At 42.6% G+C, this 17,414-nt stretch overlaps 1 protein-coding gene across 1 annotated transcript in view; it reads left to right on the forward strand.

The window, feature by feature from the left end:
- Positions 1-277: 277 nt before the first annotated feature.
- Positions 278-17,414, forward strand: part of LOC311113472 (phosphofurin acidic cluster sorting protein 2-like) — a gene marked incomplete at both ends in the record, with an annotated part of 91,583 nt that continues 74,446 nt past the window's right edge. Inside the window, one exon of the mRNA XM_084156696.1 lies at positions 278-510. Within this exon, the coding sequence (XP_084012822.1) occupies positions 278-510 (233 nt within the window). The remainder of the gene's footprint in view (positions 511-17,414) is intronic.

Below are 17,414 nucleotides of genomic sequence, written 5' to 3' on the forward strand. Positions count from 1 at the left end.
TTTTTATTTACAATCAACCAATGACTAGCCCCTTTGAAAAATCAGATGGTCTGTGGGCGCCCCTACCGTTCAATAGTAGAACCGTGCCTCGTTTTTGTGTGTGCGTGCTGAATAACGCCCCGCCCAGATTTGTGTTCGAATGCCTCTGTTTCAGCACTATCTCGATATGCTAGCCTTGAGCTGCCTGCTACATTGAGAAGTTTCTGTGATATAGCGGAGGGTGCCTACGCGAGCGAGCATCACAGCCTGATAGCCTGCTGCTACCCCGGGAGAGGCGATGATGGCGGCGGCCGTAGAGAGAGGAGGAGTGCGGGCCGCTTTCCTGAATCCAGGCAGCGGCAGCGGGATCGGTGGACCACCCCCGGCACCTATGCCCACTGCTCCCGGAGCCGTGGTTGGAGCAGGAGGCATGGGTTCGAATTCGGGTGGGTCGGATGGTCCCATGCCCGTGCCTATGAACCTTTTTGCAACATGGGAAATAGACCGTTCTTCTCCAAGTTGTGTTCCAAGGTAGGCTAAGCTACTTACATTGCCCAGCACATATGTAATACTTTTTCTTTGTGAGTGGACGTCTGTAATAATGTTTCCAATTCGGAGTGGTTGTTACAAGATAGCTAGGCTACATTTTGAAGTCTGTTCCATGGTCTGTAGCAACAACCTCACACATCCATAATTGAATGACATTTGGTTGAGTTTGTTGTTGGTGTAGGTCACTCGGACTAGACAGTCAATTGCTCGGGATTTATCATTTACATTTACCTTTTTAAATCAGTCTGCCCTCGTAGTCTGCTTTGTTTATGTTTATTTTAAGAATGTACGACAAAGAACAACATGACGATAAAGCTATCTTAATCCCACAGAAGGTTAGGCTATACGCAGACTGAACAACCGTTTTCTAGACAAAAGAATATGCAATTGCATAGGCTACATTACTAGCTTGTTGTACAAGTTATAACCTACTTGTATTATTGTTTTGCTCTCCATAGAAAGGGTTTGCCTGGCATAATCCCCTTTTGACTTTCACAGGGACACTTTCCCGTTATTTGAAGAAGATAACCGTTATTCTAGGCTACATGGAGTTATTTTCACCGAGCTAAACCGTTTGTTATGAATTCTATCCACCCATAGCCTACATTCCAGAGCTGCATGGCAAAACAGACTTGATATGTAGCTAGAAAATCTGTTTGCCAGTCAATGAAACTGCCTCGGGAATCTACAGGGAACTGCCAAAATAAAGGAAACACTTGAGGAAATGAGGGATACAAAGTATATTGAAAGGATGTGCTTCCACACAGGTGTGGTCCCTGAGTTAATTAAGCAATTAACATCCCATCATGCTTAGGGTCATGTATAAAAATACCCATTGCCCATTATTATGGCTACGATGGCTAGAAGAAGAGATCTCAGTGACTTTGAAAGAGGTGTCTCAAAGGAGCATAGGGTGTGTGTCTGTCACCAGATCTCAACCTAATGGCCAACTTGCGTAAAAATGGCAGAATTCAGAAATTATGTCATTGTTTTAGCACTATCCACTGAGTTTAACTAAAGCCAGCGATATGGTTCAATGTGCCAATAAATCAGCACAATCTACTTTTTCGTTTTTTAAAATTGCCCCCATCTTGAAGCAAACATTAATCTAATGGCCATACAAAAAAAGAGCGACAGAGAGCAAAATTAGGAATTATGGTAACTGATGCAAGCAGTAGAATCACTTTTTTTTTTAAACAGGTAAAAATACACCTTATTGAACAACGGGGACTGTGAAGAGACACACACAAGGGTATAGACACATGCATACGCACGCATTGTGATATTGTGGTATGGTGGTATTAAACATTTTGTATTGTAGATAGGTAGTGGTGTAATAATGTCATATGATGTACTGTTTTATATTTTGTTTTATATGTAATGGAAGTGCTTTAATATGTTTGGACCCCAGGAAGAGGCAGCAGCTAATGGGGATCCCTAATAAATACAAATACAAATAGGCTACTTAGCATAGTTTTTTGGTCCAACCTACTTACAGTAGGCTTAGGCCTATTCACTCAACATTTGATTTGATGGAACAATCTTTGACAACACTTTATTTGAACTGAACAGTACCAGTCAAAAGTTTGGACACACTTACTCATTCAAGGGTTTTTCTTTATTTAGTGAAGACATCAAAACTATGAAATAACACAATCATGTAGTAACCAAAAAAGTGCTCAACAAATCAAAATATATTTTATATTTTAGATTCTTCAAATAGTCACCCTTTGCCTTGATGACAGCTTTGCACACTCTTGGCATTCTCTCAACCAGTTTCACCTGGAATGCTTTTCGAACAGCACTTGTTGGCTGCTTTTCCTTCACTCTGCCGTCCGACTCATCCCAAACCATCTCAATTGGGTTGAGGTCGGGTGATTGTGGAGGCCAGGTCATCTGATGCAGCACTCCATCACTCTCCTTCTTGGTAAAATAGCCCTTACACAGCCTGGAGGTGTGTTGGGTCATTGTCCTGTTGAAAAACAAATGATAGTCCCACTAAGCCCAAACCAGATGGGATGGCGTATCGCTGCAGAATGCTGTGGTAGCCATGCTGGTTAAGTGTGCCTTGAATTCTAAATAAATCACAGACAGTGTCACCAGCAAAGCACCCCCACACCATAACACCTCCGCCATGCTTTACGGTGGGAACTACACAAGCGGAGATAATCCGTTCACCCACACAGCGTCTCACAAAGACGCGGTGGTTGGAACCAAAAATCTCCAATTTGGACTCCAGACCAGAGGACACGTTTCCACCAGTCTAATGTCCATTGCTTGTGTTTCTTGGCCCAAGCAGGTCTCTTCTTCTTATTGGTGTCCTTTAGTAGTGGTTTCTTTGCAGCAATTCGTCCATGAAGTCCAGATTCACATAGTCTCCTCTGAACAGTTGATGTTGAGATGTGTCTGTGACTTGTACTCTGAAGTATTTATTTGGGCTGCAATTTCTGAGGCTGGTAACGCTAATGAACGTATCCTCTGCAGCAGAGGTAACTCTGGGTCTTCCATTCCTGTGGCGGTCCTCATGAGAGCCAGTTTCATCATAGTGCTTGATGGTTTTTGCGACTGCATTTGAAGAAACTTTCAAAGTTCTTGACATTTTCCAGATTGACTGACCTTCATGTCTTAAAGTAATGATGGACTGTCATTTCTCTTTGCTTATTTGAGCTGTTCTTGCCATAATATGGACTTGGTCTTTTACCAAATAGGGCTAGCTTCTGTATACCCACCCTACCTTGTCACAACATGAAGGAAAGAAATCCACAAATTAACTTTTAACAAGGCACACCTGTTAATTGAAATGCTTTACTATCTCATGAAGCTGATTGAGAGAATGCCAAGAGTGTGCAAAGCTGTCATCAAGGCAAAGGGTGGCTATTTGAAGAATCTCAAATCTAAAATATATTTTGATTTGTTTAACACTTTTTTGGTTACTACATTATTCCATATGTTTTGTTTCATAGTTTTGATGTCTTCACTATTATTCTACAGTGTAAAAAAATTGTAAAAATAAGGAAAAACCCTTGAATGAGTAGGTGTGTCCAAACTTGTATATGTGCAAGCATTGGTGAATGTAAGCATTGTACTAGTACATCGTCATTGTTGTGTCAAATCAAAAAACATAATAGATGTGGTAGTAACTGACACAGATTATAGCATGAGTAGGTATATTATTACTGCATTGATATTTATATGAAGAGGTGGCCATTTGAGTTTGGACCAATATAGGAATCAATTTAGCCTTTTCTCATATAGAAACTGTTAGTTGTAACCTTTGTGGTGAAGTTTCCCATAGGGACAGATCTAGGATGAACTTCCCCTCCCCAATCCTAACATTAACCATTAGTGGGAAAAATGCAAAACTGACCCAAGATCAGAGTCTAGGTGCATCTTCACCCATCCCTGATTCCTCTTTCTCTGGGTGGACTAGTATCTGTTCATCCATAAAAGGACATTCCAGACATTTGAAACGTCTGTATGTTTAAAAGGAAGAGCTCTGCTTGTCTTCTGTCACAAAAATCAGTCCAATCCACCCTTTCATCTCAGTCAAAGGGAACAGAAAGGGTAGCCCATTCTAGATCAGATGGGAGGTCAGGGACCTCCACATGCACGTACGCGTACATGTGCATCGGACACATACACATTAAGGCTGGGAGATGTTACCTAAAAATCATATCTCGATCTTTTTCGAAGTTATGGGTGATTCACGATATACAGTATTCACGAGTCACTGGGCTTTTCAGTAAGGCCATTCTACTGCCAATGTTTGTCTATGGAGATTGCATGGCTGTATGGTCGATTTTATACACCTGTTAGCAATATGTGTGGCTGAAATAGCGAACGGGAAGGTGCACACGGCATAGAAGGAGCGAAGGAGACGAGACCAAAAAGACAGAACGCTCATAAAAACTGAAAAATATAAAAACCTTGATTCTCGCGATACAGGCATTTGAAGCATTGCGCTAAAACATACATTTGAATGAATCTAATTAATTTGATATCACCCAGCCCTAATACATATACACACAGACACACACATTATAAAAAATAAAAAACACTGTCTCTGATATGCCACTCACACACACAACCCGATCCCGGTTTCTCCTCAGAAGGTAGAGATTAATAACCCACCCAGGAATAGATGGACACACAGTAATTAAACGTGTGCTCTGGAATGAGGTTAGCCAGCCAATAGCGCCTCTATTCATGCTGTTTTATTGGTGTTTAATTGGTGCAGGGCCCATTTATTCCTGATGGAGTGGGGTCCCCTGTAGCTCAGTTGGTAGAGCATGGCGCTTGCAACGCCAGGGTTGTGGGTTCGTTTCCCACGGGGGGCCAGTATGAAAATGTATGCACTCACTAACTGGAAGTCGCTCTGGATAAGAGCGTCTGCTAAATGACTAAAATGTAAATGTAAAATGGGTAGCTTGGTTTAAAAGGGATGGGGTTGACATGATTGAATGTCCTGTAGGATAGGGAGTGACCTATTTAATATTGGAAACGATGAAAAGCCTATATTGGCTAATGTATAGTACAACATCCAGTGATTCTCAATGGCTACCTATGGAAATTGAATAAGTTTCACAACTAATGGTGGTAAGGTATTAACTGAGTTGAATATGGTACATCCTTTTGTAAGGTGCAAATCAAAACCAACCCACTGTTGCATACTTGCTTATTGGTTAAAGGCTAAAGTTATACCCTTACATTTACCCTGCAAACAGCAGGGGTGATCCCAAATGGCACCCTATACCCTATGTAGTGCACTACTTTTTAGCAGGGCCCTACTAGGGAATAGGGAGCCATTTGAGACACAGCCCATGAGTTACCCTGCAAGGAGGTCTTTGTAAAGCATTGCCCCAAAAAGTGGTTGAACTTTGGAGCCAATGCCCTTTAGCTTTAATCATTTTCCCTTCAATTTTAATGCTTAAAACACATCAACATACAGAATCCACTTAGTTCAGTAATGAAGCATGGCACTTTTGTCACCAAAGAAAAACCTCTTCTATTACTTGATCTGGCACTTAGTGCAAATCCCTGATTTAAAGTTCCTGGTTCCTTATCCCCTGTCAGTGGATTTGATGTCTTCATTCAGCTGGTGCTGATCTCTCGCTCTCCCCATTTACATTTTAGTCATTTAGCAGACGCTCCTATTCAGAGTGACTTAGTTAGTACATTCATCTTAAGATAGCTAGGTGGGACAACCACATATCCTAGTCATAGTAAGTACATTTTCCTAAATGAAGGTAGCTATCAGCAAAGTCAGTGCTAGTAAAAAAAGAGTCAAGTCTCTCTGTCTCGCTCCGAATCCTCTTCAATATTTAAAACTACTATGGTAGGAATTAATTGCAATTGGAAAGGGAGCGCTTACGGACCTCGACTGTGCTCGTTTTTCATCCTGTGCTCTCCGAAGGCCTACTACTGGCTTGAAAGCAGATAACTGAACCCCACGGGTTTGATTAAATTGCGAGTTTCTGATGTCATCGCCTCAGGCCCCTTTTAATGTGTGCAATGGATCATGGTCAGAGCATTCGCCCTCCTGACGTTAACCTAGTTAGCATTCGATACACATTCGTTATTGAATGATAATGCTTTTGACATTTTGTTATTTGTGGCCTGTTTTTGTGGTGAATATTTCAGAATCTGGTCCTTGGTCAACAGAAATGTCAACATATTATGTAGTTGTTGTTGTTATACCATCTATTGTTTTACCCTCTGAGCCACAGTGGACAATCGCTTGTGTATTTTTTTCAGGTCAGCTTTTGAGGCGTATATGCATGTGTGTCCAAGTGAAAGAGGCCCAGCTTCATATTGTTATTGGAGGAATTACCAAAAAGGCCTCACCCCAAATCAGAAGCACATGCTCTCTTTTCCGAAAACTATCACAGAACTATGGCAAGCACTTACAGGATCTTTGTTGTGCTTTAGAATGTGGAGGTGTGTGTGTGTGTGTGTGTGTGTGTGTGTGTGTGTGTGTGTGTGTGTGTGTGTCAGGAAAATAGTCTGGTCCAGTGTGGATTAGCTGAGGTTTATAACCCCTGCTGTAGCATGTGTTTCTTTCTGCAGCTGTTCCGACACCAGAGTGCTAGCCAGCTAAGCTAATATTTGTGTGCAATGTGAAACCAGGGCGTGAACTCCCCTTAAAGCCACTACAGTAGAGCAATAGAGCACCAGCCGTTCAACGCTATAAAGTTGGACTCACTGTAGTAAAATTGACTATGTTGTTCCTCAGTTCACAGATATTTTGTTGGTAGTCCTACTACACAAAAAAACACCAAATTGAAAATTGGCCTACAATGACTCAACCAGTGAAAGGTTATGACTCATTGCAAATTCAATCAACTAGCCACGTTGACACAAGGAAACATACATTAAAATGTTTGTTGAAAGACACAAAGAATCTATGTTGACTCAACCAATTTCTGCCAGGGATGAGACAGTTTTGGCTTCTTCCCGCCCTTAAAAGAAAAATCCACCCAAAAACAATCAATTAGTATTTGTTTCATTAGTCCATTGTTGATATAGTCCCAAAATGTTTTGCACGTCACCAATCAAGTTCTCAAGATGTATAGCTTACCCAAACTGTTGCCACAAAGTTGGAAGCACAGAATCGTATAGAATGTCATTGTATGCTGTAGCGTCAAGATTTCCCTTCACTGGAACTAAGGGGCCTAGCCCGAACCATGAAAAAACGCCCCAGACCATTATTCCTCCTCCACCAAACTTTACAGTTGGCACAATGCATTGTGGCAGGTAGCGTTCTCCTGGCAACCGCCAAACCCAGATTTGTCTGTCGGACTGCCAGATGGTGAAGCGTAATTCATCACTCCAGAGAACGCGTTTCCACTGCTCCAGAGTCCAATGGCGGCAAGCTTTACACCACTCCAGCCGACGCTTGTCGGCCATGGAAACCTATGTCATGAAGCTCCCGACGAACAGTTATTGTGCTGACGTTGCTTCTAGAGGCAGTTTGGAACTTGGTAGTGAGTGTCGCAACTGAGGACAGACGATTTTACGCGCCACGCGCTTCAGCACTCGCCAGTCCCGTTCTGTGAGCTTGTGTGGTCTACCACTTTGCAGCTGAGCCGTTGTTGCTCTTAGACGTTTCCACTTCACAATAACAGCACTTACAGTTGACCGGGACAGCTCTAGCAGGACAGAAATTTGTATCCTATGACGGTGCCACTTTGAAAGTCACTGAGCTCTTCAGTACAGGCCATTGTACTGCCAATGTTTGTCTATGGAGATTGCATTGCTGTGTGCTCAATTTTATACACCTGTCAGCAACGGGTGTGACTGAAATAGCCAAATCCACAAATTTGAAGCAGTGTCCACATGCTTTTGGCCATATACTGTGTGTGTGTGTGTGTGTGTGTGTGTGTGTGTGTATATATATATATATATATATATATATATATATATATATATATATATACCAGTCAAAAGTTTGGACACACCTACTCATTCAAGGGTTTTTCTTCATTTTTACTATTTTTTACATTGTAGAATAATAGTGAAGACATCAAAACTATGAAATAACACATATGGAATCATGTTGTAACCAAAAAAGTGTTAAACAAATCAAAATATATTTTAGATTCTTCAAATAGCCACCCTTTGCCTTGATGACAGCTTTGCACACTCTTGGCATTCTCTCAACCAGCTTCATGAGGAAGTCACATGGAATGCATTTCAATTAACAGGTGTGCTTTCTTAAAAGTTAATTTGTGGAATTTCTTTCCTTCTTAATGCATTTGAGCCAATCAGTTGTGTTGTGACAAGGTAGGGGGGTATACAGAAGCTAGCCCTATTTGGTAAAAGACCAAGTCCATATTATGGCAAGAACAGCTCAAATAAGCAAAGAGAAACGACAGTCCATCATTACTTTAAGACATGAAGGTCAATCAATACGGAAAATGTCGGAAAATGTCAAGAACTTTGAGTGTCTTCAAGCGCAGTCGCAAAAATCATCAAGCGCCATGATGAAACTGGCTCTCATGAGGACCGCCACAGGAATGGAAGACCCAGAGTTACCTCTGCTGCAGAGGATAAATTCATTTAGAGTTACCAGCCTCAGAAATTGCAGCACAAATAAATGCTTTACAGAGTTCAAGTAACAGTCACATCTCAACATCAACTGTTCAGAGGAGACTGTGTGAATCAGGCCTTCATGGTCGAATTGCTGCAAAGAAACCACTACTAAAAGACACCAAGAAGAAGAAGATACTTGCTTGGGCCAAGAAACACGAGCAATGGACATTAGACCGTTGGAAATGTGTCCAAATTTGAGATTTTTGGTTCCAACAGCCGTGTCTTTGTGAGACGCGGTGTGGGTGAACGGATGATCTCCGCATGTGTATTTCCCACCGTAAAGCATGGAGGAGGAGGTGTGGGGGTGCTTTGCTGGTGACACTGGCTGTGATTTATTTAGAATTCAAAGCACACTTAACCAGCATGGCTACCACATCATTCTGCAGCGATACTCCATCCCATCTGGTTTGGGCTTAGCGGGACTATTATTTGTTTTACAACAGGACAATGACCCTACACACCTCCAGGCTGTGTAATGGCTATTTTACCAAGGAGAGTGATGGAATGCTGCATCAGATGACCTGGCCTCCACAATCCCCCGACCTAAACTCAATTGAGATGGTTTGGGATGAATCAGACTGCAGAGTGAAGCAAAAGCAGCCAACAAGTGCTCAGCATATGCGGGAACTCCTTCAAGACTGTCGGAAAAGCATTTCAGGTGAAGCTGGTTGAGAGAATGCCAAGAGTGCAAAAATGTCATCAAGGCAAAGAGTGGCTATTTGAAGAATCTCAAATACAAAATATATTTTGATTTGTTAAACACTTTTTTGGTTAATACATGATTCCATATGTGTTATTTCATAGTTTTGATGGCTTCACTATTATTCTACAATGTAGAAAATAGTAAAAATTAAGAAAATCCTTAGAATGAGTAGGTGTGTCCAAAGTTTTGACTGGTACTGTATATAAATATACAGTTCAAGTCGGAAGTTTACATACACCTTAGCCAAATACATTTAAACTCAGTTTCAGTTATGCCCACATATTTTCTATAGGATTGAGGTCAGGGCTTTGTGATGGCCACTCCAATACCTTGACTTTGTTGTCCTTAAGCCATTTTGGCACAACTTTGGAAGTATGCTTGGGGTCATTGTCCATTTGGAAGACCCATTTGCGACCAAGCTTTAACTTCCTGACTGATGTCTTGAGATGTTGCTTCAATATATCCACATAATCTTCCTTCCTCATGATGCCATCTATTTTGTGAAGTGCACCAGTCCCTCCTGCAGCAAAGGACCCCCACAGCATGATGCTGCCACCCCCATGCTTCACGGTTGGGATGGTGTTCTTTGGCTTTCAAGCCACACCCTTTTTCCTCCAAACATAACGATGGTCATTATGGCAAACAGTTCTATTTTTGTTTCATCAGACCAGAGGACATTTCTCCAAAAAGTACGATCTTTGTCGCCATGTGCAGTTGCAAACTGTAGTCTGGCTTTTTTATGGCGGTTTTGGAGCAGTGGCTTCTTCCTTGCTGAGCGGCCTTTCAGGTTATGTCAATATAGAACTAGTTTTACTGTGGATATAGATACTTTTGTACCAGTTTCCTCCAGCATCTTTACAAGGTCCTTTGCTGTTGTTCTGGGATTGATTTGCACTTTTCGCACCAAAGTACGTTCATCTCTAGGAGACAGAACGCGTCTCCTTCCTGAGCGGTATGACGGCTGCGTGTTCCCATGATGTTTATACTTGCGTACTATTGTTTGTACAGATGAACGTGGTACCTTCAGGCGTTTGGAAATTGCTCCCAAGGATGAACCAGACTTGTGGAGGTCTACAATTCTTTTTCTGAGGTCTTGGCTGATTTCTTTTAATTTTCCCATGATGTCAAGCAAAGAGGCACTGAGTTTGAAGGTAGGCCTTGAAATACATCCACAGGTACACCTCCAATTGACTCAGATGATGTCAATTAGCCTATCAGAAGCTTCTAAAGCCATGACATCATTTTCTGGAATTTTCCAAGCTGTTTAAAGGCACAGTCAACTTAGTGTATGTAAACTTCTGACCCACTGGAATTGTGATACAATGAATTAAAGTGAAATAATCTGTCTGTAAACAATTGTTGGAAAAATTACTTGTGTCATTTACAAAGTAGATGTACTAACCGACTTGCCAAAACTATAGTTTGTTAACAAGAAATTTGTGGAGTGGTTTAAAAAACGAGTTTTAATGACTCCAACCTAAGTGTATGTAAACTTCCGACTTCAACTGTATATACAGTGGGGAGAACAAGTATTTGATACACTGCCGATTTTGCAGGTTTTCCTACTTACAAAGCATGTAGAGGTCTGTAATTTTTATCATAGGTACACTTCAACTGTGAGAGACGGAATCTAAAACAAAAATCCAGAAAATCACATTGTATGATTTTTAAGTAATTAATTTGCATTCTATTGCATGACATAAGTATTTGATACATCAGAAAAGCAGAACTTAATATTTGGTACAGAAACCTGTGTTTGCAATTAGAGATCATACGTTTCCTGTAGGTCTTGACCAGGTTTGCACACACTGCAGCAGGGATTTTGGCCCACTCCTCCATACAGACCTTCTCCAGATCCTTCAGGTTTCGGGGCTGTCGCTGGGCAATACGGACTTTCAGGTCCCTTCAAAGATTTTCTATTGGGTTCAGGTCTGGAGACTGGCTAGGCCACTCCAGGACCTTGAGATGCTTCTTACGGAGCCACTCCTTAGTTGCCCTGGCTGTGTGTTACGGGTCGTTGTCATGCTGGAAGACCCAGCCATGACCCATCTTCAATGCTCTTACTGAGGGAAGGAGGTTGTTGGCCAAGATCTTGCGATACATGGCCCCATCCATCCTCCCCTCAATACGGTGCAGTCGTCCTGTCCCCTTTGCAGAAAAGCATCCCCAAAGAATGATGATTCCACCTCCATGCTTCACGGTTGGGATGGTGTTCTTGGGGTTGTGCTCATCCTTCTTCCTCCAAACATGGCGAGTGGCGTTTAGACCAAAAATCTCTATTTCTGTCTCATCAGACCACATGACCTTCTCCCATTCCTCCTCTGGATCATCCAGATGATCATTGGCAAACTTCAGACGGGCCTGGACATGCGCTGGCTTGAGCAGGGGGACATTGCGTGCGCTGCAGGATTTTAATCCATGACGGCGTAGTGTGTTACTAATGCTTGATACACTGCCGGCAATGCTTCTAGTCGGACTAGAAGTCCACTCCAAATACCTCTTCTCCGCTGGCGGTGTTTTGGATCAGCCTCTGGAATCAGTTCAATTGCCCTGGGGGTACGAACAAAGGATCCAATTCGGGAAAGTCGTATTCCTGGTCGTAATCCTGGTGAGTTGCAACCGCTCTGATATCCAAAAGTTATTTCCGGCTGTATGTAATAACACAAAAACAATTCTGGGCTAGTAATGTAAGAAATAACACACAAAAAACAAAATACTGCAAAGTTGCTTGGGAGCTAGAAGCAGAGCTGCCCGATCTGTCGGCGCCATCTTGCCATAGAAAGAGAGACAGGGGGAGAGGGAGAGAGATGGGTTTATATAATATATATATATATATATATATATATATATATATACATACATACATACATACATACATACATACATACAGTTGAAGTCGGAAGTTTACATACACTTAGGTCATTAAAACTTGTTTTTCAACCACTCCACAAATTTCTTGTTAACAAACTATAGTTTTGGTAAGTCGTTTAGGACATCTACTTTGTGCATGACACAAGTAATTTTTCCAACAATTGTTTACAGACAGATTATTTCACTTATAATTCACTTTGACCCACTGGAATTGTGATAGAAGTTTACAAACATGAAGTTAACTGTACCTTTAAAACAGCTTGGAAAATTCCAGAAAATGATGTCATGGCTTTGCTTGACATCATGGGAAAATCAAAAGAAATCAGCCAAGACCAATTGTAGACCTCCACAAGTCTGATTCATCCTTGGGAGCAATTTCCAAACGCCTGAAGGTACCACGTTCATCTGTACAAACAATAGTACGCAAGTATAAACACCATGGGACCACGTAGCTATCATATCGCTCAGGAAGGAGACGCGTTCTGTCTCCTAGAGATTAACGTACTTTGGTGCGAAAAGTGCAAATCAATCCCAGAACAACAGCAAAGGACCTTGTGAAGATGCTGGAGGAAACTGGTACAAAAGTATCTATATCCACAGTAAAACGAGTCCTATATCGACATAACCTGAAAGGCCGCTCAGCAAGGAAAAAGCCACTGCTCCAAAACCACCATAAATATGACAGACTACGGTTTGCAACTGCACATGGGGACAAAGATCGTACTTTTTGGAGAAATGTCCTCTGGTCTGATGAAACAAAAATAGAACTGTTTGGCCATAATGACCATTGTTATGTTTGGAGGAAAAAGGGTGTGGCTTGCAAGCCGAAGAACACCATCCCAACCGTGAAGAACGGGGGTGGCAGCATCATACTGTGGGGGTGCTTTGCTGCAGGAGGGACTGGTGCACTTCACAAAATAGATGGCATCATGAGGAAGGAAAATGATGTGGATATATTGAAGCAACATCCCAAGACATCAGTCAGGAAGTTAAAGGAATGGGCCAAAATTCACCCAACTTATTGTGGGAAGATTGTGGAAGGATACCCGCAACATTTGACCCAAGTTAAACAATTTAAAGGCAATGCTACCAAATACTAATTAAGTGTCTGTAAACTTCTGACCCACTGGGAATGTGACGAAAGAAATAAAAGCTGAAATAAATAATTCTCTCTACTATTATTCTGACATTTCTCATTCTTAAAATAAAGTGGTGATCCCCTAACTGGGGAATCTTTACTAGGATTAAATGTCAGGAATTGTGAAAAACGGAGTTTAAATGTATTTGGCTAAGGTGTATGTAAACTTCCGACTTCAACTGTGTATATATACATTTACATTTAGCAGACGCTCTTATCCAGAGCGACTTACAAATTGGTGCATTCACCTTATAGCCAGTGGGATAACCACTTTACAATTATTATTTTATTTTTTTTTGGGGGGGGGGGGGGGGGTAAGGAGTACTTTATCCTATCCCAGGTATTCCTTAAAGATGTGGGGTTTCAAGTGTCTCCGGAAGGTGGTGAGTGACTCCGCTGTCCTGGCATCGTGAGGGAGCTTGTTCCACCATTGGGGTGCCAGAGCAGCGAGCAGTTTTGACTGGGCTGAGTGGGAACTGTGCTTCCGCAGATGTAGGGGGGCCAGCAGGCCAGAGGTGGATTAACGCAATGCCCTCGTTTGGGTGTAGGGACTGATCAGAGCCTGAAGGTACGGAGGTGCCGTTCCCCTCACAGCTCCGTAGGCAAGCACCATGGTCTTGTAGCAGATGCAAGCTTCAACTGGAAGCCAGTGGAGTGTGAGGAGAAGCGGGGTGACGTGAGAGAACTTGGGAAGGTTGAACACCAGACGGGCTGCGGCATTCTGGATGAGTTGTAGGGGTTTAATGGCACAGGCAGGGAGCCCAGCCAACAGCGAGTTGCAGTAATCCAGACGGGAGATGACAAGTGCCTGGATTAGGACCTGTGCCGCTTCCTGTGTAAGGCAGGGTCGTACTCTCCGAATGTTGTAGAGCATGAACCTACAGGATCGGGTCACCGCCTATTTATAGAGAGAGAGAGCGGTAGGGAGAGAGACTGGGAGATACAGTATCTTAGCATGTATCTGACATGCAAAACATTTTGGGACTATATCAACAATTGACTAGTCAAACAAATACCAAAAGATAGTTTTTGGGTGGAATTTTCCTTTAAGATTGAGCCCTATGCCACTTAAAAAGGATTCCTCCCCATAATGTGCACTACCATTCGGTAGCATCAGCTTCCTCTTAGTTTCCCCATCGGCTCCCTAGCCTTTCATGTTAGCAGCAGCACATGGCACAGCAGATAGCGGAGCTGTGATCTGACATTCCTCTGAAGTGGAGGGAGAGAAAGAACGAGGGGGGAAGTAAGGAAACAGGAACAGTCGAGCTCTCCACTTCAAATGCGAGCGGTCGGAAGAGAAATTGAGCCGTAGCTTTAGCGGTTAGTGAGCTTTCTCCGGGCCCTGTTAAGATTATCCAAGGAGGCCAGAGCACTGACCAAACTGCTCTTTCACAGCAACAGTCTGTTGTTTTTCAGTAGTCTGGGTTCATTGTTTCTCCTACTATTACTTAGGCAAGGCAGGGCTCCCTGCACAATCATTTTGATTTTACATTTTGACTTATGGAATTCTCTGATGACAGGCAGCAGGATAAGCATGGGGAAATATTGCATTCCAGTATTCCGGGCTTGCTTACTCTTGAGTTCCGACCAGCCATTAGTGGCATTAGTGACACTGTGTGTGTGTGTATGTGCGCGTGCGTGCGTGAATGCGTGAATCCTTCGATCCCGTGCCTGCCTATTCACTTCCCAAATCCTTGTTGTCTGCTGTTTATTCCCAACCAACACAACTACACAGACTTCCCCAGCTGTCCAAACATTGTCAGGCTAGAAGTGCTGAGTGATCAATACTATCATCTGTTAACTAAAAACTGGTCTCTGATCAGTTTGGATGCCTATACGAAGGGACAGATACAGATAGATCGATACGAATGCTTGGCTCTTGGTTTTAGGCCGGGGCTGTCAGACTCATGTCATTGTTCTGAAGCAGCAGTGTGGAATTGATGTGCTTAGTCTGTGGTCCTGTGGCTAAGGCCACAGATACAAAGCCTCTCATTTGTTATCATTCTGTCCAAGCCATTAGAGCCAGGGCCATATTCTTTGGGGCATAACGTTTAAAAAAAGATTTGCAACAGACAATAAAAATGAGCGCTGCTTATAGGAGTCCGGGTAGTTCCGTCCTGTTTCAGTCTGTTTTCTTCCATTTGGTGCCTAATAAAAACTGCCCTGTTGATTTCGTGCTGGGTTACTGAGTCCAGTCTTCATTGCGTGTCTATGGAGCACAAAGGCAGGGAGGAAACCACAGACTTGGAGAGGGAAGTGGGAAGTGCCACCATCTATCTATCTCGCCACGAAACCAGCCATCAAGCCTGGCAGTCAGTTACTTGAAGATGTTCATTCGAGCATTTCCTGTGCTACAGCAGACTTGCATAAGGTGGCTCCCACTTAAAAGGAACAACTGTATAAAGGCTTTATAGAGCATGCATAAGCAGTACATACAGTGGGGAGAACAAGTATTTGATACACAGCCGATTTTGCATGTTTTCCTACTTACAAAGCATGTAGAGGTCTGTAATTTGTATCATAGGTACACTTCAACTGTGAGAGACGGAATCTAAAACAAAAATCCAGAAAATCACATTGTATGATTATTTTCGTTCAAATATTTTTTATTGAACACACATAAGAATGGTGTATAGGTATGAAAGACACCTGTACAGTTCTTATCTAAACATAAGAGAACAGATATGAACGCCAAGACCCAGAGTTCTGGGCACAAAACAAATATTACAAAACAAGACATACAGAACAGGGACAGGTAGAAAGAAAAAGGGTAGATGTAACCCCCCCACTTATACCCCCCTTTATCCCCCCCCTATTCCCCTCCCGACTGCTCGGGTAGCGGGGCCAGCACACGCTGCCCAAAGGTAGATTACAATATGACAATTGAGAGTGCGTTAAAAAGTACAAATTCACAGCGCCGACTGGAAAGGCTGCCAGATTTGATCAAATGTTGGTAATTTATTGTTCAGAATATATCTAATTATTTCTAAGTGTACAGTGTTTGCCAATTCGCTGAGCCATAATTTGGTAGAGGGCGCTTCCCTCCTTTTCCAAAACAACAAGATTAATTTTTTTGCCGAAATGAGACTGTAAGAGATGAGTTGTTTTGGGGAGTTGGTTAATCCGTTTAGGGAATCGGACACTCCCAGGATTATCAGAAGCGGGTCTGGGTCTATTGAAGTCTCCAGAACTTCAGAGAGGACCCCAAAAATTCCACACCAATAACCATACAGGCTAGAGCATAGGGCAAAGCAGTGGAGTAGTGTACCCTGCTCAGCCAGACATTTATCACACATAGGGGATGTATCAGGAAATATCCTATGCAGTTTAGTTTTGGAATAGTGTAATCTGTGTAATACCTTAAATTGTATGAGACGATGTCTGGAGTTAATGGAGCAGGTGTGGATATACTCCAAGCTATCCTCCCAGTCTGCCACCGAAATGTCAGTCCCTAGTTCTTCCTCCCATTTTGCCTTAATGGCATCAGTAGAGGGTGCGCTAACAGATTGAAAAGCGTCATATAGACGAGATATCAGTTTGTCTGAGGTGAGGCATATTTTTATGCATCCGTCAAACATGGAAGGTTTAGCATTCCCAAATGTTGGGAGGTGTTTTCTAACATAGTCTCTAATTTATAGGTATCTGAAAAAGTTACTTCTGGGAAGGTTATAAGTTTCCCTCAGCGATTCAAAGGAAGCAAAGGTCCCTCCTATATATAAATCCCCTATGGTACTTATCCCCAACTCTCCCCATCGCTCAAAGGTGTTATCAAGGTTAGAGGGGGCAAAGGAGGGATTCCTGGCAACAGGGAGCATGAATGATATTGGTCTAAGCTCAAAGTGGACTTTAATTTGCTTCCAGATTCGGACTGTGCTATGTATAATAGGATTGTTACTGTAAAGTGACATCTCCAGATTGACAGGTGACAAAATCACAGCACCAATAGAGAAGGGGTGACTCTCCTCACGCTCCATACTAAGCCAGCTGGATGGCGGGGGTGCATCATCCAGCAAAAACGTAACAACGCGGAGGTTAGCGGCCCAATAGTAAAATATACAATTTGGGAGAGACAATCCTCCTTCC

This window comes from Coregonus lavaretus (genome assembly GCF_964263955.1).
Source record: "Coregonus lavaretus genome assembly, chromosome: 40".
In the NCBI taxonomy this organism is placed as follows: Eukaryota; Metazoa; Chordata; class Actinopteri; order Salmoniformes; family Salmonidae; genus Coregonus; species Coregonus lavaretus.